We start from the raw sequence: 26,242 nt of genomic DNA on the forward strand, positions 1-26,242 counted from the left end.
GACTTTTTTTCTGTAGATGTATAGAGACCAGCTCTAGGGATCTACCTTCCATCTTGACTGGAGGTTTTCCTCAGGACCTCAACCTTTCCCAGGTCTCCTGACGACATGGTCTTATGGATCTTCTTTTGGTCTTTGTGAGATGACTAGAAAGTAGACAATGGTGCACGGTAAAAAAGAGCTCAAAATATATTAAAACTGACTTTAGTCAACTGGTGAGGCTCTGGCAGAGTTCAGATTTGTCCAGGATGCTGTGGATTTTGATGGGAGGAGTTCAGTGAGAGTCTCCAGGAACTCAGTTTCCTGTTTAACAGAGGTTGGTTCCTCTATGTGTACTACTGGAGGACAAGCCTGATGAAGAGCAAAGTATGTTATTGAGTGATGCTGTCTGTCTGTTTTCTACGACATCCTATAGAGTATAGACTTAATATGACATAACATGACACTGTTACAATAAATCGTGGACGTAACTACATATCAAAGGTCCCATATGGTGACAGTATGTTTTTATTGTGTTTCATGGTTGTGAAGTGTGTAAGGTGTATACTACAAGCTGTGATGACATGAAAACATTTAACTCTATTATATCTCCTCGCCCTCAACTAGATAGCATCCAAGCTTTACAAGCAAGCAAGGATTTTACTGAGCAAATACGTTTCAGCTAAAGAACCAATAGTCGTTTATCTCAAACTTTGCATAATCCTGCCCCTCATTGCCAGTTGCTTGTGAGATGAGCCAGCTGATTCCCAGTCCACTAGGTTTATTTACTTGCTAGAGCTTCTTTTGCTAACTCAGCCACAAGCAAAGCAAAGTAAACGTTCTGCTGTTGGCTGCAAGAGTGAACACAGGAGTCTCCATGCATGTCCAGCATCTGAGGAACTGATGGCAATGTTACTACAGCAATAGAAAAATCCCTAGTTTTAGCTTAGTTTTGGCTAATATAGTCAACGTTACCACTAGCTTTGATAGTCTGCTCACATGTCAGAGGTTTTTAAAAACTGTACAACTGAAGGGCATTCTGAGATGGTGGAAACTTTTAGATCAGTTTGAAACCAAACTGATTGCTGAGAGAAATCAAAAGTGACAGGAAGTCCTGGTCTCACACATCTTTATCAGCTGCCGCACTGTCAGTCACAGACACAGAGTCTTCTTCCTGAAGACAGCAACATCTCAGCTACATTTAAAGCTACATACACTGAAACAGCCTGCATAGAAAAAGCCTAAAACCAGAACAGTCATGGTAAAATGAACCATCTTTGTAGTATTTTGAACTGAAGTTTCAAATACACATTTTGGGTACATGAGAAACTTTCATTAATCTGCTGAAAAGGAGCACAATATGGGACCTTTAAGTAAAGTCCAACTCAAGCTCCTGACAAGTGAAAAAATACACAAACATCTATTTAATCTAAAGAAATTAAAGAAACCAATAATATCAATGTGAATACTGCTGATACTGAGAGTGTGTGACAGAGAAATAGAATTCATAGGATCCTGTTAGAAAATGTTGACGTTAGTAACAGAGAGGTTTCTCTGCTTGAGGTTGTATCGATTCCAGCATGCAGGAGCAGCAGTTGGTGTGCAGTGCGACACATGAGGCGTGATGTTTTGTTTTCAAGACAAGGCAGTTGTTGGAGGTCAAAATATGAAAGGACAATGTGTTTGACTACAAGCTGTCAGTCAAACAAAAGAGCGTTCTGTAAAGGTCTCCATTCAGGGTTGTGAAAGAAGAAGTAGTCACAGGATAGAATGCTTAATGCACTGGCATTTTGAGTTTTAACCCTTATTTTTCCTTCTGGGCATCTGCCACTGTGAGAAGTTTTCTTCTTCACTTGCAGTTTAATTTGCTGTTTTGCAATGGCAAAAATGAATTAAGCTTCACCTCACAAAAACCCAGGCCATTGATTAATCATTTGGGTCTTTTATTAGGCAAAAATGTCAAATATTTACTTGATTCAGCTTCCAACATGTGAGGATTTGTTGCTCTTCTCTGTTTTATGTAATTGTAATTCACATTAATTTGGGATCTGGGACAAAATGAGCAAATTGATAATGTTAACTTGTGGTGCTTTTGTAAAATAATTTTTCTTAACTTCTCTCTTTTAAAAAAAAAAAAGATAAATGAATTAACAGATTAAATGTTGGGTAAAAAATTGCAATCCTTTTCACAATGTGGCACGTGATAACTGAAGGAAACTAGGTGATTAAACTCACAAATGTTGATGTATCCTTTTAAAGAAGAAGTTTGTGAGATGAGGAACTGAGTGATATATAGAAGTAGCAGCTTAGCTGGGGCTTATTTTCAAACCAGCAGCCACTAAAGCGACGTGCAAGGCCATTCACTACAGACTCATTTTAGATCTTTTCACCGTCATGAGTACTGTAAAATAAGAGCTGGCATATTAGCAGAAAAACATCTGTTTGGTCCAACAGTAGTGAAACAGTATGACAAAAGTGTGGTTAGCAGGGTTAAAAAGCTCCTCCCCCTGCCGTGTGGCCAGGTCCACCTGAGAAACGGGTGGAAGGGGGGACCGAAGTGGACAGGAAACTTGTTTGGAGGTCAGGAGACCTCTGGAGATCCGGTATTTACCATCTCGGAGTCACTGTGACAGTCAGCCTCAGGGTGGGCACGTGGGGGAGACAGGGAGGGGGGCAGCGTGCGGGAGTGGGCAGGGATGTAGTATTCATCATCGTCATCAGACTGAGTCGCCCCTTCAGAGTTACAGCGGGTGAGGAAGTCGGAGCGGGTCCGGGACATTCGAGCTTTCTTTTTGGGGCCGGGGCGGCCCACCTGCTTCCAGGCAACCATAGGAACAGATCAGCTCTGTGTGCGTGTATGTGTGTATTTGTGTGTGTGTGTATGTGTATAAACTATCTGTATGAGAACTTGGAACTAACTAAAGTCCCTTTCAGACATGCACTTCTTTCCGTTAATCTGACAGCATGTAAACGTGTCAGCTTCATGTCTAAATGAACAGCCTGGTTAATCACTTACAACAATACAATTACAATACAAAGCACAATTAATATTTCACTTTTACTGTTTGTAGTAATCACATTATTATCACACATGTACAGAATTTTCAGCGTTTGGGAAATCACAAATAAACTAGGCTGTGGGTTATTTGGACAGTTTGAGAAACTGCTATTAGTTTAGATTCAGGTTTTTGTTTATTAGTGCATTTTTATGCATTATACATAACTTCATGTACTGTCTCGTCTTGGATGACAATGCGCACGTACGGTGGCTCTCTCTTTCACTGTAGTGGTTATTAAAGCCATGAGGAACATGAACTTAAAAATGATCTCGATCCAAAATACAGAACACTGTTACTTTAACAGATTAATGAAGCAGCATTGTTGCGTATCCCATGTCTGAAAAGAGCCTTAAAGTACTCAAAACTAAAGGTAAAAATCTGTGAAAGGTTATTTCGTTAAACCTCAGCTGAAGCCTGATACATCTTTTAAGAAGGAAATGATTGCAAAAGTAATACTAAGTTGCAATGAGAGAGCATGTGATTACATTCACATATGTCTATGTGTCCTACCTCTCTGTTTCTGGATCCAGCAGTTTTGGAGTCATCTCTGAACATGGCAAGAGATCTTTCCTGGTTCACCAAGTCCTTATCTGACCTGCAATACACAGCCACATTTTAGAAGTTTGAAGGTTCTCACCAAAAGACTCACATCTACTTCTGAAATTAACTGTTACATCAGTTGAATGACCACTTCACTTGCCTTGCTGACATGTCCATATAGTGTTTTTCATATGCTAGAAAGCACATCATGAGTGAAACAAGCAGTCAACAATGTGGCTGAGCATTTCTAAGCTGCAGTGTACTGATGGATTCAGACAACCAGGGTTTCATATGCAACAAAAATAAGGAACCAATTCTGTCAACTTGCGGGGTGGGGATTTCTGTATCATTATTCTTACTACAAACCGCAATTCCAGTAACGTTAGGACGTTGTGTGACAAAGACAAGATGTTTAATGTTCAAACTGATAAACTTTATTGCTTTTCTGAAAATGTTCACTTATTTTAAAGTTGATGCTACCAACACGTTCCAAAGAGCTGGGACAGGGGCACGTTTACCACTGTGTTACATCACCTTTCCTTTTCACAACACTCAATAAGGACACTAATGGTTGAAACTTTGTAGGTGGAATTCTTTCTTATTCGTGCTTGATGTACGACTTCAGCTGCTTAACAGTCCGGGGTCTCTTGTTGTTATATTTTGCGCTTCATAACACGCCACACATTTTCAATGGTAGACAGGTCTGCAGGCAGGCCAGTCTAGTACACGCTCTCTTTTACTATGAAGCCACACTGTTGTAACACGTGCAGAACATGGCTTGACATGGTCTTGCTGAATTAAGCAGGGACGTCCCTGAAAAAAACATTGCTTGGATGGCAGCATATGTTGCTCTTTTCTGAACTTTGCGCTGATAACAATCTAGGTCTTTTTCTTCTTTAGTCCGGGACACAATGTCCATGATCTCTAAAAACAATTTGAAATGTGGACCACAGTACGCTTTTCCACTTTGTGGACACTGTATAATATCTTTTTCTAGATTTTCAGGAAAAGATATATATTTAAACCAACAACTAAGGGCTTAATAAAGATCTCAGGTGCCCTCCAAACTAACATACTTGTACAAGCAACACGCCTTTATTGCATCAGATTTTAACTGGGTAAAAAGACCCTAGACTTAATATTCAACATGTGTGGCTGGGGCTCTGAAGAAGTGGTATGGCAGGTGTAGAAGGATTTTGTAAAAGAGTCACAATGTCTTTTGAGACAGTATAAAAGCAGATTTAGAATATTCAACATAGAATAGAATAGAATAGAATAGAATAGAATAGAATAGAATAGACATGATCGCAGATATCTTTAAACTGAGGTTATAACCTTCAGGGTTGGAGTTTACTTACTTGGAGAATGGCAGCTTGCGTCTGGGTGGGGAGAACACAGTGTTGGAGGGTTTCTCCACCATGTTCACAATCACAGTCTGGGCAGAGCTCTTTTTCTGGGCTTTTGGTGGTTTAGTGTCCAGGACTGGGCTTGGAGCCTCCTGCGCAGGCCGGATCGTCTTCCTCTCCTGTTGGCTAGGGAGAACAGCGGGAACACCGGACTTCGGCTCAAGGACAATCTGGATGTCAACCTCTGAGGAACAAAGCCCTGATGCATCTGGACTCTCTTCAGGAGTGGTTGAAGAGGGGAACTTTAAAGACTTGTCCACCCCAAATACATCTCTCTTGGCCTGGGTAGAAATCCCATGAGGCTGTTCCCTGTCTGATCCTAGCTCCAAGCCTGCAATTGGGGTCATTTGGGAACTGACTACTACTGTTTCAGGAGCTCTGTCTAGGGTTTGGGCTGCCAGCAGCTTTCCCTCATCCACAGGACTCTCTTTCTGCATACTGATCAACACTACAACAGGCCTTCGAGAGGTGGACTCTCTTCTCTCTTTGTGTGATTTGCTCGGGCTTTCAAATTTTGGTTCATGAATGGGACTTTGGTCAGAAGCAATATAAAATGTCGCCCTCGGCCCCTCCATCTTGGTTGGCGACTCAATCACAGGCTTTTCATTATGGTTTGAATCTCTCAACGTCTCGTGAATTTGCCCGTCTATGGTTTGAGGTTGCTCTTGAGGCACAATCAACTGGGAACCTTCAGTCTCCATGTCTTCCACATTAAGCAGTTCAAAACTTCCATGACTAGCCGGGGAATGTCCGTGATGTTCTTCCAGCTGACAGGCGCTGGTGTTTGGGACCAGGTCTTCTGGTAGTGAACCCCCAACAGTGATGGTTCGAACTTTGAGGAGCTCCAAGCTAAACTGTGCCTGCTCCAGCTCTCTCATTCGCCTGCTCTCTCGTTTTGATCTGTTCTTGTGGCTAGTATCATCGGTGCTCCTGCTTCGCTCTGAGTCGTCCTCTTTTTCTGTCTCTGCCACATCAAATGAAGCCTGTTTACAGTCTTTGGAAAGTTCTTCAGGGAAATCCTGGACATAACTTTGATCTCCCAATGAGGTGAGGTCCTCCACATTGCTTGCATCCATCTCCACTGGTGGACTTGGTTGTCTACTGATTTCCTCTTGCTGCTCTTTTAGGTCCTTGAACCTGAGGACAGTAACAGTGAGGAAGTAAAAAGGTGTCAATAACATCCAGGTCGAGATGTCAAACACACAGAAAACAGAAGCCTGTTGAACAAAAACCTCAACATGATTTGGAAACACACAGTATGAAGCTGTTTTGGGTTTCCACAGACTTTAACGAAAACCTACAATATTTATTGCCCGAATAAGGTATGTGACTGAAATGTTATGTTCACTATTGTTTGCTACACGTGTATTAAACAACTTAGTTTGACGTGACGTTCACTCATTATTATACCTAAATCTCTACCTAAATCTTTTTAAATTAAATTCACAAATAAATAATTTCAAATGTATAATATAAAGAAACAGTGACTCATTATCTTACTCAAACTAACCACTGCACCTACAGACTCCACATTAACTCTTTCATTCACCTGAGCCGAGTCAGGTATCCTCTGCCCATCGCCTGTAACTGCGTCACAGTCCTGTATGTTCTACAGTAGCGGCTCCTCTCCTTGAATCCTCTCCAGGCTGTCTGAATCGTTGAAGCTGCCAGAAACCTATGATGGCGGCAGTTTCTCCAGCTTCTCTGTATGATGATAGCAGAATCGCGCCAGTGCTGGAACTTCCTGCGCTCCCTGTAGCTCCTCCAAGCTGCCTGCAGACACACCGCCGCCTCCTCCTCAACACTATAGTCAATAGCAGACTGCTTGACGAGGCAGAATCTCCACCAGCGCTGCAGAAAAGGGGAGGGAGAAGGTGGCAGGAGACTTCAGGCAAGTACAGGTGAGCTTTTAACCACATGAGAATAGAATATGGTGTCAAACTGGGAATAACAAAGGAGTTTCACTCAGGAGGAAATCCCAGGTGAAGCCACAAGTGATTGCTGACTTTGAGCTTTAATAGTGTTTAAAGCCTGTGTATTTCTGCCTACTGCAGCTTTATTCTTGTTTTCCAACTTTCTAAAAAACATCCTCCTTCAGCTGGGTTGACTTCACACCAAGCAACATACTTTTGCGTTATTTGATGCTTCTGTTATTCATGGCATACGATGGTATGTTAGGGAAATGTGATATAGTATAACTGACATCACTGGAATGCTTGACAAATTCACACAGGCTGAGAATACCTCGCATTAGTTTGATTAAACCCTGGAATTAGTCCAATTGAAAACTTAAACTGCATTCTTGACACGGCCAGGCAGAAATGTAATCAACAAGTGACTAATAAAAACTGATTTAACTGTTTTTTCTGACAAATGTAGATATTTACTTACATTAGATACTGATTCACATTGTTCATATGAAATGAAATGAAATGAAATGAATGAAATGAAAAACACTATATTTATCCCAGAAGGGAAATTCAATATTGTAAAAGCTCACTTTAAAAAAAAAAAAAAAAAAATCAATATAACATATATTTTATACAACAATAATAATAATCATTCAGTCAGTCAATTGTCAGTCAGTCAGATTTGTTCTTCAAGGTGATGGCTGTTGGCAGGAATGAAGTTCTGTATCTCTCCGTTCTACAGCGAAACTGACGCAGCCTCCCACTGAACACACTCTGTTGATTCTTCTATATATGTTATATATATATTATATGTTATATGTAAAAGAATAAAGAGAAAAAAAATATTTATATAACATATAAAGACATGTTAAAATTTAAAGAGATGGAAAGTCAACAGTAAACGTCAACTTTTATTTATGTATTTATTTATTTATTTTTTTTATTTTTAGATATTTGACAGTTTACATACTGAAGCCATTACTATTAATTGTCTCCTAAATGCTATCTGTGCTTTATTGGCTCTGGCTCGGTGTTTGTCTCTGAAATGACTGGGATTGTTTTCTTTCAGCCTGACATGGATTTGGACAGCTCCCCTCCAAGGACCCTTCCAGAAAAAACATACCAACAGTGGCCTGAATTCAGCGTTTTGTTCCTCTGTCAGTCTTTTCACCATTTGCTTTCTTTCTTTCTTTCTTTCTTTCTTTCTTTCTTTCTTTCTTTCCCTCAGTCTTTTTCGAAACAAAGTGACAACAGTATTTACTCTGTAGCATGTTTTTTTTCTTCTTCTTATAATTACTCATTAAAAACACCTGAATTGAAGATTACTTTAACTTTGCATGAAGCAACTCTTGAAATGCTTCACTGTATATGCTGCTAGTATGACAACACATCTTAAATCTAATTGTTTATGAAGTTATTTATCCTTTTGTTAACACATTCAGTTACTCTGCCATTTTGAAGAGGCTAAAAAGCTGTGTCCTTTGTTTACCTTTATTTACATTCACATTCACACAAATGTCATGTATTATATAATTTCCTTAATAAATGCAATATTATTAATCAATAATCAACTCATTTGTAACACAAACAAAGCACACATAGATATTTATCCTGGGCTAATATTGCTATTTAAATCCACAGGAACACAATGCAGGCATTTGTTACAGTTGCCACTAGAATGTAGAAGCACTATCCTTGTTGAACACAGCTTGACATCATTAAGCATTACAAAGACTTTGTCATGGTGACCCTTTACTAGTTAAACCCCCACAATACTATCTGCTTGCCAGCGTGGAACTGCCTGCCTCCTCTGGTCGCTATAGGAGGATCTTGCTGGCAGCACAATCAGGTACTTCAACATTTGACGTGTTATCTAGAAGAACTGAACTGCACTGGAACTTGGTATACACAGATAGTAAAAATTAAATAGATCAGGGGCAAATAACTTGATTGGGACATCCTTATTTACATTATATAGAGACAGCAACAACAGCCAGAGTAAAAAGTGAAAACTGCTGTGGAGTCATAAGTGTATATCATTTCTAATAGACAATATATAGAGAATGCTGTTCTAAGACCTGCAGTAAATATACAACTATTAATCACCTAATGCTTAAACAGTTCATGACTAACAACCTTTAATGGACTATGAAAACTCTTGCTGAAATGTTGGCCGGAAGAAATTCAGGATTAATGATGCCCTTACAGCAGTAATGAGACCACAGGAAGATACTTGTGGAACCGGACTATGACCATTTGTTACTCTCCCATCACAATGTCTCACCTGGATAGCACAGGCAGCTCGTCTCATGTCGACAAAGTGCTTTCTCTCCAGAACGGCCCTGAAGCGGCGCTGCAGTGTGACGATTCGCCGCAGGACTTCTTGGTGGAGGAGGGTCTGAAGACGCTGACGCTCTGCCTCCCGTAGAAACACCTACATCACACAGGAAGATTTAGATGAGCGTCATAGCGCAGTCCAACAGATGCGGTACTTTAAAAGATCAGAGAAGAACAAGCAAACTGGTTAACTGTACCATTGTGTTGCCCACTTGATACCCAGCAGGGAGTAGGTGGATCCGCCTGAAAAACTCCCTGATACCTGACTTTGTTGGGCTCGTTCCCCGAGGCAGCAGCACGTGAAAATGACGAACAAAGTCCTGAAATAAGATGTAAGCGACACAGATACAGCGTGACATTACTGCACATTTTATTGTATTAAAAAACCCTATTCTTCACATGCAAAAAGTAGTGTATAATTATTTTATTCTAACCAGATAAAAATTGGAAATCTAACCACCAAGAGGAAGAACTAATATAATCATTTTATTATTACACAACGCTACCAATAAATAACATTGCAACACTAACATGGCATTGACTGCAGATCTGTTGTGCAATACCAGGAGAAAAGCAGGTTACCTGGAAGGTGTACTTGATGCTGTAACCTGATTGTCTTATCCGGACAGTTTCCAGCATGCCTGTGTACCTCAGCTGTCTGAGCACCAGACTGTCATTGAAACGCAGCGGCAACTGAGCAAGACAGAAAGAAAAAGAGTTAAAGATTACGTGAAACAGAAAGAAAGCATTCAGAGAAGCTGCATTTTAGTGACAACTCCTCTGCAGATGTAATTACCTTCTCAGCATTGGAGCGAATACACTTGACAAAGTACGGCTCTGACTGGTCAAGAGTCTCCATCAGCTTATTCAGTGATGCCTGCATGCCCAAATACAAACAAAGGATGTCAAGGTGTAAGTTGTGCATTAGAAATATTTGAGTTTTACTTGTTTTTTTTGACAAATACTCCTCAATGCCAACATATACTCAGTCTGCTGTGTCATTGCTGTTGTTGCATTTCACCAAATTTTCCAGCAGAGGGTGACAGCAGCACTGACCTGGAACTGAGCGCTGATGCTGGGTGGTTTCTTCTTCTTGTGCAGGTGTAGTAGAGACTTGGTGATGCGATCATGGAGCGTCACACCGCTCAAGTAGCGGAGAGACTTAACATCCAGTAAGTGCTGCACACACAAAAGCAGATTAAATGTGAACATGTCTTTCATTGTGTTTAACAGATGAAAGATTTTTGACGTTGATTCTAAAAATACGGGTTCTAACAATGTTGTTTTGTGTTGTGTCAGGTCAGCATCTTACCTTGGGAAGGGATAGTTTACTTTTGCAGTTTTTGTTTCTCCTAAAGGTGAGAGACATGTTTTCATTAACAGATATGAAGTACAGACTTAATGATTTACTCTGGTTGCTCTTTTTTCACTGCAATATAAAGTCCTGCACCTCTATGGAAACAGGTGTTACTAATACTGGAAAGACATGGTGACTCTACAGTCTATAAATATTATACGACTTACATTTTAAAAATCACTGTAAACTGGGTGTTTTTACACGACTCTACACAGCAGCTTTAGAAAGATATTTATCATGCTGAATTTAACGGCAACAACTTGCTTACAACTTACTCTTGCAGTTACTGAGCCATGCTGCATTTATTTTATTTTTCCAGTATGTTGAACTTTCCTCTTAGTCAGTTTAGCTTGTTTTCATACACGTCCCCTCTCTGCTGTGTAGACACAGCCTACTGATCGTCCCTAAAATTTTTTCACATGACTGTTGGTTGCAGCCAAGTTGGTGTTGCTTCTCAGTTGTGTCTAGGAGCACAGATTTTTTTGATTTTTACAGAATCTGGTAAAACTGACTCATCCATTCACACACACACTCATGCACGCACCAACGATGGCAGCACCTTTGAGTTCAGTGTCTTCAGGGACAGAGGATTGAAGCCTCAACCTTACAATCAGTGGACAATCTGCTCTATCACCTGAGCCTCGGTCACCCAAATAATGATTTGGAGTGACAGAACAACACGTACAAAGTGGAAAATATTCCTGTTTTTACAGTTTTTGGCTCAAATAAATGCTGCAGTTTTGGCCATTTTATAAAGACGACATGCCTTTCAAACCTGCCAGCAGGCTTTGGTGTTCAGAGGGTTAACAGAGCACTATGCCAACAATACACTGTACACTGACATTCCTGAAGTTGAAAGACTGATTGTGAACTATTAAAATGCCAAAATTCTTAAAAAATCTAAACTGATGATTACTTGTGATTTTCTTCCTGTTAGTTCTCATACACATACTTTTCTGAAAATATTGCCTACTAGACCCATTAATGCCACTGGACAGCATCTTTTCCTTTAGCTATGAATTGTCGAGGTCAGTAAAAGTTTTCTAAAACTAAAAAGAACAGAATCTACAGTAAGTTGGTATAAACCCCTCAAAAATGGAATTGAATTGGCTCATATCACAAATTATTACTAGACCAGCAGTAGTTAGTTAGTGAGAAACTAATCAGTATTGGCCAAAACATTAACCAGTATTGTTACTCACAGTAGGATACCCTGAGCTCTCTCCAGAAGCTTGCTGTTGGTCGTGTTGAGGAAGATCCCGTCTTCTTCCAGGGCCGGGCTTCCCGATGAGGAGAGTCGACCTGACCTGGAGCTGCGACCATTACATCCAACCCCGTAGCCATCCCTACAAGGAGAAGGAGGGAGAGGAAAGACACAGCTTTGATCCCTGAGCCTATGGCAGAACTAACAACCTTTACTTTCTAAATACACAGTCATTTGATTTGATAATTATAATAATGTTTTGTGGAGGAATCTGTCACTTTCAATATCAATATCAACTCACCATACATTCTGAAAAACACTACAACGCTCATACTCACCAGCTGGCCCTCTCATTCAAAGCATTGGTGCCTTGAAGATCTGACAAAGGTGTGCGGGGATTCTTCCTAGTAATACCTGGAGGGAAAGAGGGGAGGAGAGGAAAAGAAAGGAAAGATATATAAAATTAAAAGGATATTTGATTTATCTACAGACTGCATCTCAGCCACTCCCTATTCGTAACCGCAGAGTGAAGATCCGACAGCTCAGGCAATCCACAGTTTTCTTACTTTTACTTCTGCTTCTCTTGAAATCCCAGAACCACCCTTTCTTCTTCACCTTCACCCCTGTCAGGCTCAATATCCTGCTTACTTACAATTATCCACTGCTAAAACTTTATCTTGCTCCTGTAGCCTTACGTTTCCCAAGTGAGCCTTCTAGTTTGTGGGCGCATGTGAGAGTGAGTCAGAGAGATTTCTTTTCCTTTTCACCTCAGTGCTTTTTGTGGTAGAGCATGAATGCGTATGGAGACGTTATGTCTTGAGAACAGGCAGCTTTCGTTTGTGGTTTACTCCTGTTTAAGCTCAGAATTATCTCACAAAACTGCAGCTGACTTTGTATCTAGCTGTCTTTCAAAGACACGTTAGAGTAAAGGCGAGTCCTGAAACTGTCAAGTAATGTGATGGAATTAAAGGAATTAAAGAGGAGATTATGAACACTGTTATGTCAGCCTGGTCAAAAAGAAGCTACAGCCAGTGCTTTGATAGCTTAGCGAAGCACAAAGACTGGAAACGGGAAAGATGTTTATATTTAACGTGCTAAACTACTTCTTGGGAGAGAACGGTAACTTGCTTAAAAACTCTGCTGGTTGCCTGGAAACTGTGATGTTATCGATGAGTTCTTTTGGCATAAGAGTGAAAAATAAAACTATTCCTTTATAACCAGGAAAATGAAAGAGAACTGTTTGTGTATGTGTATTCCATAAAGTTGGGAGACTCATTAGAGAGTGATAATTTTTTAAAAAACAACAACAAAAAACAGTTGTAACGGAAGCAGTGATATTACAGTTTTCCATCCTGACTCTGACTCACACCTCTAAAATGTAATATACTGTAGAAATCGTAAACCAATAAGAATTGTCAAATTTTCAACTTTCCGACAGCGTGTGAAGTAGCTATATGTGACGTGCAGTTGCATTTTAAAAAATTAACCAAACCTAAGCTTAAAGCTGTGATTAAATTCACTCTATTCTACACGTCTCATTTAAAAATTTGCTAAAGATAAATTGTTTACGCACCAGTTTCTGTAAAAAAATAAAAAATAAAAAAAAAATAAAAATCTGTGCTCCTTGGTGCAGCTGAGAAGCCATGACTGACACTAGACAAGTATGGACACAAATTAAAAATACAAATAGTAAAATATGCATAGTTTATAAAACAAACATTTTTTTAGTTGGTAACAACAAGTTGGCACTTGGAAAAATGTTGCACACACTGAATAAAATAAATAATCACAGAAGTTCAACTTTCATCTTTCTTTTTTTTATGCTGTGAGACATTTTAACTGTGTCAGTGCACAGAAGACAGTTTTGAGTTCTCTCTACTTATAACTAGGGATAGATCAAAATGGGATTTTCAGGGCCGATACTGATGCTGATTATATGTAATCAAGAAAGGCAGATAAAGGATATTTGGAATGGATATACATTGAATGAATTGTTTCAACAGCATGCAGTGCATAAGGGTGACTATAGCTGAATATGTAAAATAGAAATATGAGTGATTAAATCAGGTCGCTCTCCTCCTTATATGACATCAACTATGATTGATCAGTTTATCTGCTGCAGTTGCTTCGACTGTTTTTGTCTATTTATCAATCTTTCACTTTTCTATCACTTTTGTTGCCCACTAAGGTTGATATCTTAAGGCATTATTAATTATTATTCTCCAGACCCTGATACTCAAATACTGGCCCATAAATGCTCCATCCCTACTTATAACCACAGTTGTGCTGTTCACATACAGATGCAGGACTTTGTATTGCAGTAAAAAAATGAGCCTACATGAGAAAAAATGTGACAGGAGTAAATAAAAACCAAAACTGCTGGGGATTCAGAGGGTTCATAATGTTTTTTCATTAGCTAGTAAAGGGTTTGTTTTTTTGTCAAAGGTCCTCTAAGCTCAACAAAACATTGCACAACTGTTTTCACTGGCTGGCTCATACAAACTACGATGTAGGCTGCATAGATGCCGACGTGTAAAATCAGTGGATTTTCCCTTTAACAGAAGAAACACTGTGGGAATTCATTTGGAATTTTTCCTGGAAATCAATTTCAGTGCTGACTGCTGTTAAATCCAAGTGGAATTACAGCAAAGTGCTGCTTTACAAGATGAGGACATGTGATGTGCATACACACACTCGGATGTTTAGGCACATGAAGACACACTCCCCCACACGTATGTGGTTATCAACGGTAAAACGAGTCATAAAGGACAGCCAGAAAGTCAGTGGGTGTCATTAAACCATGCTGCTCCACAAAGACCAGATTCATTTGTCTGATCACTCTTGCATGAGAATATTCCTGGTTATGAGCGCTGCACCGAGGTGACTCAATCTGTCCAGAGCTCAGGATGACCCACATACCTGATTTCTAATATCTTATCAGCAGCTGCGTTAACACCACGAATGAGCCATTATTATCAGCTTTCTTCAGTACAGCCTGGGATTGATTTGTTTGATTGGATCGAGTTCAGTGTCGAGCTTCTGATTAGAATATAAGAAACTGGAAATGGGAGCACTTTCACCTCAAATCAGCAGGAATACATTCCTTTATAATGCTCATTAACAGGGAGCTGCTCAGATATGAAGATTTTCAGTGTGTTTCAGTTCAATTTATGATTCCAGAATAAAACACACAGAAATTAAACTCAATGAAACGTATCTATTTTCAAAGAAAAACCTCTCATTTTCTTAATAGAAAGCACACATTTCTATCAGCAGTGATAAAAAAATAATGTAGGCTATATAAATGCAGTTCTTTTAATATGTAGAGTCAATATTATTGACATTTTATGCTTACATATGTCTTGACCTTACAAACATACTGTCAGAGTCTCAATTAAAACATCAAATATTTTGGAAAACCTGAATTACAGAGACATTAAGAGAAAAACTCAACAAAACCAATGAAAGTGAAGGAAAGAGGTTATAAAAACAAATAACTTATAAATATCTTGTTTAGGATTAAAATGAATTATATTTCAAATGTATTTCAGTAACACTGTTTTCTTCTAAAAGCTGCTATACAGAATGAAGCACTTTGAATAATACATGAAATAACACAGTTATTTCCAGAGCAGCCTTCATCCCTTTCATGTGTGTTATATGTGAATATTAGTTTTCCTGGGAATCTCTAAGTTTTTGATTAATTATACATTAAACCAAATGAAAACATATTGCACAGTGGAAATCAGTTTGCAGCATAAAAAAAATCCGGGGTTTCACTATTTGTGTTTTAATTACTATGAGGGTCTGTAAGTGAACTGTGGCTTTGCACAAGCACTTTTGGTTTTCTGTCCAATTTTTTTTTTTTTTTCACTTTCTATTAGCAGAGATGTAAGCAACATGGCAAAGAGGCTTTTTGAAGACTTTGGGAGCTACTCACTGTATTTCTCATCTTTGCATCGTTGAAGGATCTCGAGGCTCCTCTGGTGAACCGGGTGGTGAAGGAAACTGAAGTTGTCAACAGTTTTAACCACCGCACAGGAAACTGCTGCATCGTTCCCTAAAACACAAAGACAGACAGAGTGACAAAAGATGAAGATGGTTTCTGATAAAGTATCCCCATTTTGGCTCATGAAAGAAAAAAAGTATTGAAAGTCTAACATGTGTCTTTCAATGTTTTTATCTCTAAATTACTGCCAAGATGTTTAACCATTTATTTCAGTGTCTGTTGCTTTAATTGCAGCTGGTCACACCCTTTTTAGGAAGAAGACTCTCTCTGTGACTGTGACTGACAGCATGGAGTTGACACATATCAAAGTTGACCAAACAGCAGCTGACTGAGATGCAAGAAACACTTTCTATCTCTAACTTTCTCTCTTACCATTTTACTTGGAAAATTTGCTGAATTTAAACAACAGCTGTTGTTTTTAACTTGTGTCTGTGATCAGTTTGTCAGATGACGTTGCAGTTGCAGAGCAGAAGCTCGGACACGGCTCCAAAGTGAGTGCTGGTTAACATGGAACCTTTATGGGCTGTGTTTTAGTAACTGTTTCATACTCATTTTGTTTTCTGACAACAGCAATAAAAAATGTGTCAATGAGAACAGCCTTATTGGGAAATCAATTGTATTAAAATGCAGTACACATGAGCACAGAGAACAGGAGAGAAGAAAATAGATTAAACACTCACTAAATTGAGGTTGTATTGTTTTCAAATCAGTCCTAAAGTTTCCATCCTGAATATCCCCTACCAGTGTTTCCTCTACATTCATTTAGGAGTGGCAGGCCGCCACTCCCAAACCCATCGCATGTCTCCACCTTCAAAGCACAGTCCTGCATTGGGTCGGTATTTGCGAGTACTAAGGTAAACTACAGATAACTATCATGCTCAGTATCTACTCTTTGGGGGTTAAAATGACGTTAATTACTTGCGAGTAATAAGGTAAGCTACAGATAACTATCTTGCTCAGTCTCAACTCTTTGGGGGGTTAATACTGTGGAAGTCGATAAAAAGAGAGAAGAGAGTTGAGCTTGAGTTTCTGTTCCTTTATTTGACTCCACTTACAGGAAGACTCACTCACAGTTCTAAGCTTTTTGTACAACATCCGCTTTCCCACGACCCGGAAAACCTTGCCCCCGTTCCCTTCAAAATAATAGTGTCCCTTGTGTGTGAGACCTACAGAACTTGTGTACACCACAATACAACGTTAATTACTGGCGAGTACTAAGGTAAACTACAGGTAACTATCCTGCTCAGTATCTACTCTTTGGGGGGTTAATACGATGTTAATTAGTTGCAAGAGCGCAGCCTTTAGAGTGACATCATGTCCACCACCAGGCTCGAGGTCAGAGAGTCAGAGTAGAGTCGTCTTGGAGAATAGGGCAGCGGCTTATCAGAGAAAAGGTAGACTTATGAGCTTAAGAGAACTCAGAACAGATTTTACAAGTTAAACAGACATTGACAAAATGTTGATGGCCAACTAACGTTACGTAACATATCGGTCGTTTAAGTTAATTGGGCCTGGGGCCAACTCAGTGTCGCTAATGTGAGTAAACTAACTGATAGCATTAAGCTAATATCTACACGCCATGATGGAGCTGCTGGCCGTGTCTCAATATGCGTACTTGTCCGTACTTGTGTTCTTGCAGACATGTGAAACGTCATCAGTCGGAGACCAAGTTCTGTCCCAATTCTAAGTATGCATCTGACCAAGTACGAATGTGTACGAGTACGAGTATGAAATGCCCGGATGTGTTCTCGCACCGCCCACATTATCGAGTCTGCATCAGACCGGACATGTGTGGACTTCAGACAGCCAAGTATCCCAGAATGCATTTCGCACCAACCAGCGGCAAAAGCCGAGGAGAAAACTTTCAACAGTAACACAAGTTTTTTTGTAAATGCTATTGTTCTTGTGACACAAACTGTAGTTTTAAGATTAGTTTAGGCAAAAAAGTAGTGGTATAAACGTCAAATATGTGGTCATTTTATCAAGATAAAGCCTGCTTAAAATTTTGCTCCGACGATTTCGGAGATGTGAGCGTCCCGGTTTGACAGCTGTGACAGCGGTTAGTGCTCACAGTAGCCGCTGAGAGCAGCCTGATGTCGGCAAGACTTTCTGAAATCTGCCGCTGGCTCTGACGGTTCCGTAGCAATACTTTGCGAGATCTCGCAAAGGTTTTTTTCCCCCTCCATGTAGTTTTTTCCCCTCCGTGTCCCTTTAGGGGCTCCATAGTAAGAGACTTTTGTCCTGTTATAAAATCTTACAAAAATTACCCTGTTTATTAATTGCTATATTTATTATATATAATTTTTGTCTATTTAACAATTTTTGCAATTAAACATTTTCAACTGTATTCCAAAGATGAACTGTCTGAATACTGTCTTGAGAAACAGGCTGCAGGGGGATCAGCTTACAGCATGTATGCTGCTGAGCATCAGCGGTCACCTCTCGGACAATTTCCATACAACAGAGCTTTTGAGCGCTTCTATAAAAACCCAATTGTTCTGAGTCTGGTTGTAAACTTTGCCACTGATTCTACAGCCCCATCAAGAAATTATTATTTACTGTTTTTATTTTAATTTATTTTATTTTGTTGTTTTATTGATTTAGTTTAGTTTTTATTTTTATTTTCAGCCTTTAAAAAGCTATTTTCAACTGGCCATTCAATAAATAGGTTGTAAAAGTAAAATCTGCTGTCAAGTGTCATTTGTTTATGTTGCCACAGCTACCCAGAGAACCTGCCCCCGCTGCTTAAAAAAAAAAGCCTAAAGGAAACACTGCCCACTGCTACATTTCTGACCAGCAGATATATGATCAAAGCTAATTGTTAGCCACTAGGTTTTCCTATTTCTGCAGTGACATTACCAACAATCAGTTTCTCAGATGCTAGAAGTGCAAAAAGACTCTTGTCTAGTTCAGTCTGCAATGAATGTTATTGATAAACGGCAATACATGTTCCTCACCAGTTTTTTTGTGGGTGTGCCTGCGGCCGGCCTCCCTAAAAGCCACATGGGCTCTGAAGTAAGCACGCAGCACCGCCCAGCGGAAGGTCGCCACGGGGTCGATTCCCATCAGGCCACAGATGAAGGCGTTCTTGCTGCTCTTCAACAAGGCCACAATGTCGGGACGCATGTGGTCAGTGTTCTTCTCTCTAAAGTCCTGAGTGAAGGAAAGAAAAAGGTCAAACTTTGGTTGGTTTTTGAGACTCAGTTTGCATCATCACAATTCCTCTTAGACTGTCAGTCTGGCAGGTGATATCTTTATCTTGGAGAGCAAATGTATGGGCGCAAACACACAAAGGACTGTTTGTAAGATGTATTAGTTATTATAAACTAGGGCATACTGTAAGTTATTGTCTGTGCTGTGATTTTTATTGTTAGTTAAGCAGAGCAAAGCCAGCTGGCAGCACAGTTTACAGCTATTTATGGCCAAATGTTTAACTGCTGTTACTCCAAAATTACAGGCCCAGTGGTAAAGAGATAAAGGGATAGTATGACATTTTAGAAAATGAGTTTTTTCACCTTTTGCATGAGACTGATGTTCATCTGACTCTTGTAAGAAAGCAAGTAATTATTGTTCCCCAAAATGTCAAACTATTGCTTTAATCTTCAGACAAAGGATCACAATTAAAGCAAAAACAGTCATACAAGCTGTAAATATGCAATAAATTTATAGTTGTTTTTCCACTCTTGCTGCACATTAAATATGAGGTGAAGAAGAAGAAGAAGAAGAAATCTTCCCTCAGATCCATATGAGTGCAGAAACACATGCCCCATCTGTCTCTAAGGAATGAAATATTCCAACTGAAGCTGTGCTATGATAACAGAGCCATGAACTATAAACCTTCAACATATTCTCCCTCCATATGATACAAGTCAGCTGTGTGTTCACTATCGAGCCAGCGTCAGACTAATTTCACTACTGTGGCTCTCGCTGCACAATTCACACCAACAACTCCTTGGCTCTCAGCAGATATGGGATACTTTTCCACAGCCATGATAACCAGCTGTTATGGATTTATATTATACAGTCAAACAACAATACGCTCGCCTCATTCCAGCACATGTGCTTCTTATCAAAACGCAGCTGGGAAATGAACAGAGAATTAGATCTCGCTGCAAAAATAGGTCGACAGAACAAGTAGAGCTGTTTAAGTCTTTCAGAATCCACACAGGTTTGAGTGAAGTGAGGAGAAACTTTCTTCATCACTTTTAAGATGCAATGCGACAGAATGCTTCTATTTTACTGACAATTTAGGCATTCAGCTCAGACTTTAAATCTAGATTCAATGTACAAAAACAACAAAAAAAGTAGAAATCCAGATTGTTTACTGCTGACAGCTTCATTTTTCATTAGTTCTTGATTTCATAAATACATGAACCAAGCAAATTCAGGACATTTTGTTTTGCTCTTGTCACATTTTTTCTCACTGTGGTAATTTTCACTTCAACATAAAGTTATGCACCTCTATGGAAACAGCACAACCATGGCTAGAAGGAGAGAAAACTCAAAAAATTATTTTCCAATCAAACAGCACATCACACACTACTAGTTTAAATAAAATTGCAAAGTTAAAAGATCTGAAGACTCTTTGTTTTTTTTTTAGTTTCTGACTCTTATAAATGTCTTTTTAAAGATAGCATGCTGTTAAAGCCCAGAGGGTTTGCAGACGGTTAGAGTCATCTAGAAGTGCAGGTGAACTGACTGGGTTTAACAATCAAAACATATGAGAATATTTCGGAGGACTTCTTGATGAGAAACTGGAACATTGCGAAGAAAGACTCAGACAACACAGATGACTACTTTGTCTCGCAGGATCAGTGTTTAACGTTTAACTTTAAGCTAGTGTCTGGCTTGTAGCAGGTTGGGTAGAAGTTGCAGGACTGCAAACAGTCGACTGCATCAAGATTACAGAAGCTACCAAACAGGCAATCAGACAAATGGTGATACTACACCACTGAGGCTATGAACATCATCAGTTGTGACGTGCTTCTGTAAAGAAGCAAGTGAACTTGGAAGACAACAGAGAATTACAAGGGTGAGATGTTTCAGTTGAATTATTATTTTGATTGGCACAGTTCTCATGTGTCCAAAAAACAGCCAAAAAAAGTCTCCACACAGGACTACTGCACTAAAACCTGCCTCTACACAGTACATGTTGCAGCATCGCACCAGGATAAAGAACTATACTTTCAACTGTCGTGAATACAAATGTCATGATAATGGAGGATACCTGTCAAGCTGTTTACAGTAACAGATACCGAATATGGCAACAAACGTATTTAAGTGATGCACATTATAACATATTAAAAACTCATATGCATGCACACACAAGTACGCAACTCACCTTGACTCCGTACTTGACTTTCCCAGCATAGTGTCTGATAATGAAGGCAGGCTCCATGACAGCAGGGAACTCGATGTAGCTGTTTCCTTCATGCTGACGCTTGAACTTGTCCAGCAAGGTCTGATTGGAAGCCTGGGGAAAACTAGAAAGACAACAATTTTATCAGGCTCATGGTCAAGTCTGAGTGAAATCCAAGATTCTAAACTGAATAAATCTTTTATGTTAATCTTAATGGCACTACAATGATTGATACCCAACTCTGCTCTAGGACCCATTTTGCAACAACTACTTGCTGGCATTTTGTCTGTTTGAAAGGAGAGAAGCTTCATACAGTAGCACACACAACAACCTATTCCATTTAATGATTACTTACTTTGATTTTAAATCCACTCTTGACTACAAAGCAGCACCAGTGCAGCAGCTGATAAATGTAGTTGTCAAGGACACCTTGCTTAAATTTAAAGAAGGAATACAGCTTCTCTAATTCCATTCCTTCAGCCCTCAGGGATTAAAGCTCTGTCACAAACCTGATGCTATGGTTTAAATTTCACCCGAGTTACAGTGCTTCTACTAGGACATTTTTCTTTGTTGTTTTCACCTTTGCTTCAGGGACATTTAACCCATTTACTACTAACCTCTGCTGGCTAGATCAACATTCCTAAAGGGATGTTTCATATCATCTAAACCTCTCTTCCCTGCACCTCTCAAAAACACACTGCTGGCTAAAGTATATCCGCAGGGGTCCTAAAGCTTGATGCTGTTACTGCAGAAATGAACCCCCACACTCACCACCTATTCCAAAGTAACCTAATCCATCTCTCCAGAGGCCCTGAAGCCCTGTGAGCTCCACTAACTGTGAATGATGGGATCTGTAAGCATCTTTCCTTCTTTCTCTATAATCATTCAGCATGAAACTCCTTCCTATGGCAGCATAAACCCCAGAGAAACCTTGTCCCTCTGTCATTTTTTCTTCACAGATCCCCCTTTGACCCTAATTCTCCAAAAGTGCTCCCCCTTTTTACAAACACACAGATACACACACACACACACACACACACGCACACACACACAAGTACATGGTCCATTCCAGACATTATTAGATCCAGATGAAGCAGCTACGCTAAGTGGCAAGTAAGATGACAGCTAACATAGATAAATATGGCTGTGTGCGCAGCACCTTCTGTGTTTTTATGCAATGGGGTGGGAGAGTGTTAGATTTGATTTATGGAAGAGAAATGTCAGAGTGCTGACCTACAGTACAACATTTTATTGAGAAAAAACCCCCCAAAACTTTATCCAGTAATGTTGGTGCAAGAATCAGCCCATCTGTGCTCTTAAGTGAAACCCCAGCAGGAATCTCAGTGTTGGTATTAATCAGGCTGAAAGCCTGTGCAGGGAGAAGATTGTCTCTCGATTTACCAGATGCATCAAAGAACAAACAAAGTGTGCTGCAGTAAAATGTGGGTTGGTAACCACAACGAAAAGCAACAACTGCACACAGGTGAAAAGGAAGGGCATTTTAAGCCATTCCTTCTTATCTCCAAAGACATCCCACTTGGACCTTTACCAGTCAACACCCTGCTCTCGAACTGGTAAGTTCAATAATCAAGTGTATTTCACCCTCTGTACCCCAAATGTGGGTTTTGAAAGGCATGTTGTCCATACAAAACTGTCCAACTGACACAATTTGTCAAGCAAAGAAACAATTAAAAAAAGAGAGAACTGTCAAATTTTCAACTTTTTGATGGCCCTTGGACTAATCATGTGTGATGTGTGGTTTCATAGATAAAATTAACCAAATCTAAATTTAAGAAATATCATGTCACTCTGCATGTCTCATTTATATTTGCCAACGATAAAGCATTTGTATTAACCGGATTCTGTAAAAAAAATTATTTAAAAAAAAAGAAAAATGTGTTGTTACCGGGGGAACCATGAAGCCATTATGACAGTATTCGCAACAAATGTTGGCACTTCAGCAAAATGTTGTATATGGTGATTTCAGGTTGTTTTGCTAAATAAATAAATATTAGTTTTTCCTTTTTTTCATGGTTTATGGCTATAGCTTTTTTATATTGCATGAAAGACATTTCTGAGTTCTCTCTACATCTATGGTTGTTCTATTGCAGGACTTTCATTGCAGTAAAAATTGTCACAGAAGGGAAAAAATGCTAGTTAAACAGCTCAGAGGGTTAAACAGTGCAGACCTGATTTTATGTTGACTATATAAAATGTAAAAAATGCATATATAAAGTAAACCTTTTTGTGATTTTTGCTGCCAGTTAATTAGTTTTGAAACAGTGGAAGCAAAGGTCAGGTCACTAAAACATTATGATTCATCATTTTAGGATCATGAACATCAACAGAAAATTTCCTGGCAACCCAGTCATTAGTTAAGAAAACCAAACTGGTACCCATTATAGGCCCTACCGCCACCTGTAGTCTGATATATTTTTAGAGCTCTATGGGTTCTTTGCAGGACTTTACAGTGGAGGTGCACTGCTGCATCTCAAATAAAGAGCTATTAAAGCTAAGAACTGGTTGCATTCTGATGAAATACAATATTTGGCTTAATAAGCTACAGGGGAAAAAAGCAGTGGTGTTAAATCACACAGATAATAGTGTGTAATGGGTGAGTGGAATGGCTGATTTAATTGCAATCTACATAGCAACGACACAGACAACAAGATGAGATGCATCAGGATGCGTCAGAATAAACAGGTGCCGTACTTGCACTCCTCGTCCAGCAGGTGGAACAGAGCTGTGGGTTTCTTGCTGATGAGGTTGAGGCAGCCGCTGTTGTCGATGTAGTCGATGTTGTGCCAGGTGATGCCCTCTGCCCTGTACTCCTCCTGGAGGGGGAAACACAGGTGAAGGACTCCAATGAGTAAATGCATGAAGCACAAATGAAGCAGATGTTAAGGATCAAGAGACAAACACCGTTGGTGAATCTGAAGCCTCAGTAAGATTTACTGAATGTACTGTTTTGTTGTTTTGCACTCACATAGGCATATACATTACTCTTAGTCATTCTCTGGCTGTCCATGAGCTTCTACACGAGAAGAGTTTTGGTGCAAGGCAACTTTCTGAAAGGCACTTTGATTTTAGCGCTGTTTTCCAGTGCTGAGAGATTCAGCTCAGAGTTTCTGTACTCAACCTCAACAACAAGTAACGTGTGGCACACGTTGGCCATAAAGTGCTACACTTGTGCATACTTTTTACGTCCAAGTAGTGGTTTCACTACACTGAAAAACCAGAATTGCCCCTATGAAAACACCTGGTTACTTGTTGACTGTCAGTAAAACCACAGTCAGTTGGTGAGATCTTTGTACCCCCAGAGGCCAGTGACAGCTGAGGTATATGACCTGTGTCCCCTTAATACCCCTAGGGGAGAAACCAGTGAAAGACAACGGTTAGAATTCCTGCCAGCTGGGATGAAAAACAGGAAAAAGTGGAGGGGGAGGTACATGGATAAAATGTTCTCCTCTACCAGGAAAGCTACTGTTGAGGTACATTTGAGAAAGGCATGTAAACAGTCACAGTGTGTCCAACTGTGGGGCTGCATGCACACTCAGCAAAACGTTAGAAGTTAGCACTAGCAAGGCAGTGAGTATAGCTGAACAAAAGTAGAAGAAAAGGAGGAGGTTTGAATCAGGTTAATCAATTGCAGTAAAGATTACAGGGCTTATGGCAGCTCCTAGATGCCGCAGTGTTCTGCACATAACATGATATCCAAAGACTGAAAGAACTATGGGCCGCTAATTGACTATAATTAGAGCCTTTACAGTTACATGAACCAGTGCAAACAATTTATCACTTCTGAAAGCATGACTGTGAACAGAAAATTGTCAATCTTCCTTTTTATATCATATTTCTTGTGTGCAACATGTCAGGAACATGAATGTGCCCAATACATTTTTACGATATTTCTGTTGTTTATGCAGGTATGGAGAGGTGAGAAGAAGAAAAAAAGACATTCTTTACAAATTACTTCATATCAAGAGTAGCCCAGAATACCCCAGAAAACAACCAAGATATACAGGAATGTGGAGCCTAATATCAAAATAAACCTGGACATAAATACTGCTCTGTATGTGTGTGTTTATGGGATTAAGGTGAATTAATATATATACATAATATATCTATTTAGCTATATTTACATGTGGGGACCCTTTTATATGTTTTAACTGGAGTTTGCATGTATATTTGAACTAGTGTAATGGTATGAAGGAAAAAATGTAAAATATATTGACAATCAGTTGGAGGACATGCTGCCCAATTATTAAACTGAGACAGCAGTAGAAGTATTCGAAGCAGTGGTGGAGCATACTTTTACGTATGCGACACGTCGGCTCTCTGCTGCTTTTTTTAGGTTGTTGAATCACTGACGAGGCATTCAGAACATGTGGCATGTTTGGCTTTATTCCGAGGTCGCTCCGGACCAGATCAAGCAAAAATGAAAACAGAGCTGCAAAAAAGTTGCCTTCATGTGCTTTTGTTTAAATCTCATCATGCTGAACACTTAGCAAAGGCTGACACAGTTCATCTGGCAAACTTTGTTGTGTCTGTGAGTGAGTTTGTGAACACTTGTGTTTACTCAGAGAGAGAGAGAGAGAGAGACAATTAGACACAGACACTCTGATAAAGACATAACCACACACACACACACACACTCATCAGCCATTTTATTACATAGACACATTAACGTAAACAGCCGGGCCGTGCAGACAGAGGACTACAAAGCTGTGACTCAGTATGTGAAGCATGCAGAGATGGTGGTTCAGTTATGGTTCCACTAATTAAAAGTGTGTCTGGAGTTTCATTATCATGCATCAGACACACCAGGTCTAGCAACAGTTGCTTACCAGATCTTTTGTGCACTGCGTAACAAGCATCTACATTTTTAAATAATCCCTTATAATCCCTTAGACCAATGTTCGTTTTGTCCTTTGCAAGACTGTATTTATAAGTCCAGTTAAGGTACTTATTTATACTGAGAATGGGAACTGAATGCCACTAAATCCATCCATTAATTTTCTTCCATTATCCTGGGTGGAATCACACTGGCAGCGGGCTAAGCAGAGTCTTCCTGACGTTCTCTCT

General features: G+C 39.6%; 1 protein-coding gene across 4 annotated transcripts in view; it reads right to left on the reverse strand.

Moving 5' to 3' along the window:
• Nucleotides 1–26,242, reverse strand: part of LOC103364430 (unconventional myosin-IXa-like) — a 174,060-nt gene that overhangs the window by 16,460 nt on the left and 131,358 nt on the right. For 2 of the 4 annotated variants that reach the window (XM_008291551.1, XM_008291558.1), the window contains exons 11-27: nt 23,870–23,991; nt 21,140–21,281; nt 18,756–18,951; nt 15,730–15,849; nt 12,128–12,203; nt 11,788–11,931; nt 10,541–10,580; nt 10,285–10,407; nt 10,025–10,105; nt 9,811–9,921; nt 9,426–9,548; nt 9,176–9,325; nt 6,531–6,832; nt 4,934–6,118; nt 3,546–3,630; nt 2,588–2,791; nt 46–143 (exon numbers count right to left, since the gene is read on the reverse strand). In XM_008291551.1, coding sequence (XP_008289773.1) covers nt 46–143; nt 2,588–2,791; nt 3,546–3,630; nt 4,934–6,118; nt 6,531–6,832; nt 9,176–9,325; nt 9,426–9,548; nt 9,811–9,921; nt 10,025–10,105; nt 10,285–10,407; nt 10,541–10,580; nt 11,788–11,931; nt 12,128–12,203; nt 15,730–15,849; nt 18,756–18,951; nt 21,140–21,281; nt 23,870–23,991 — 3,302 coding nt within the window. The remainder of the gene's footprint in view (nt 1–45; nt 144–2,587; nt 2,792–3,545; nt 3,631–4,933; nt 6,119–6,530; nt 6,833–9,175; nt 9,326–9,425; nt 9,549–9,810; nt 9,922–10,024; nt 10,106–10,284; nt 10,408–10,540; nt 10,581–11,787; nt 11,932–12,127; nt 12,204–15,729; nt 15,850–18,755; nt 18,952–21,139; nt 21,282–23,869; nt 23,992–26,242) is intronic. The other 2 variants (XM_008291566.1, XM_008291575.1) reach the window with 2 other exon arrangements.

This window comes from Stegastes partitus, unplaced genomic scaffold, assembly GCF_000690725.1.
Source record: "Stegastes partitus isolate 25-593 unplaced genomic scaffold, Stegastes_partitus-1.0.2 Scaffold17, whole genome shotgun sequence".
NCBI classification, from domain to species: domain Eukaryota; kingdom Metazoa; phylum Chordata; class Actinopteri; family Pomacentridae; genus Stegastes; species Stegastes partitus.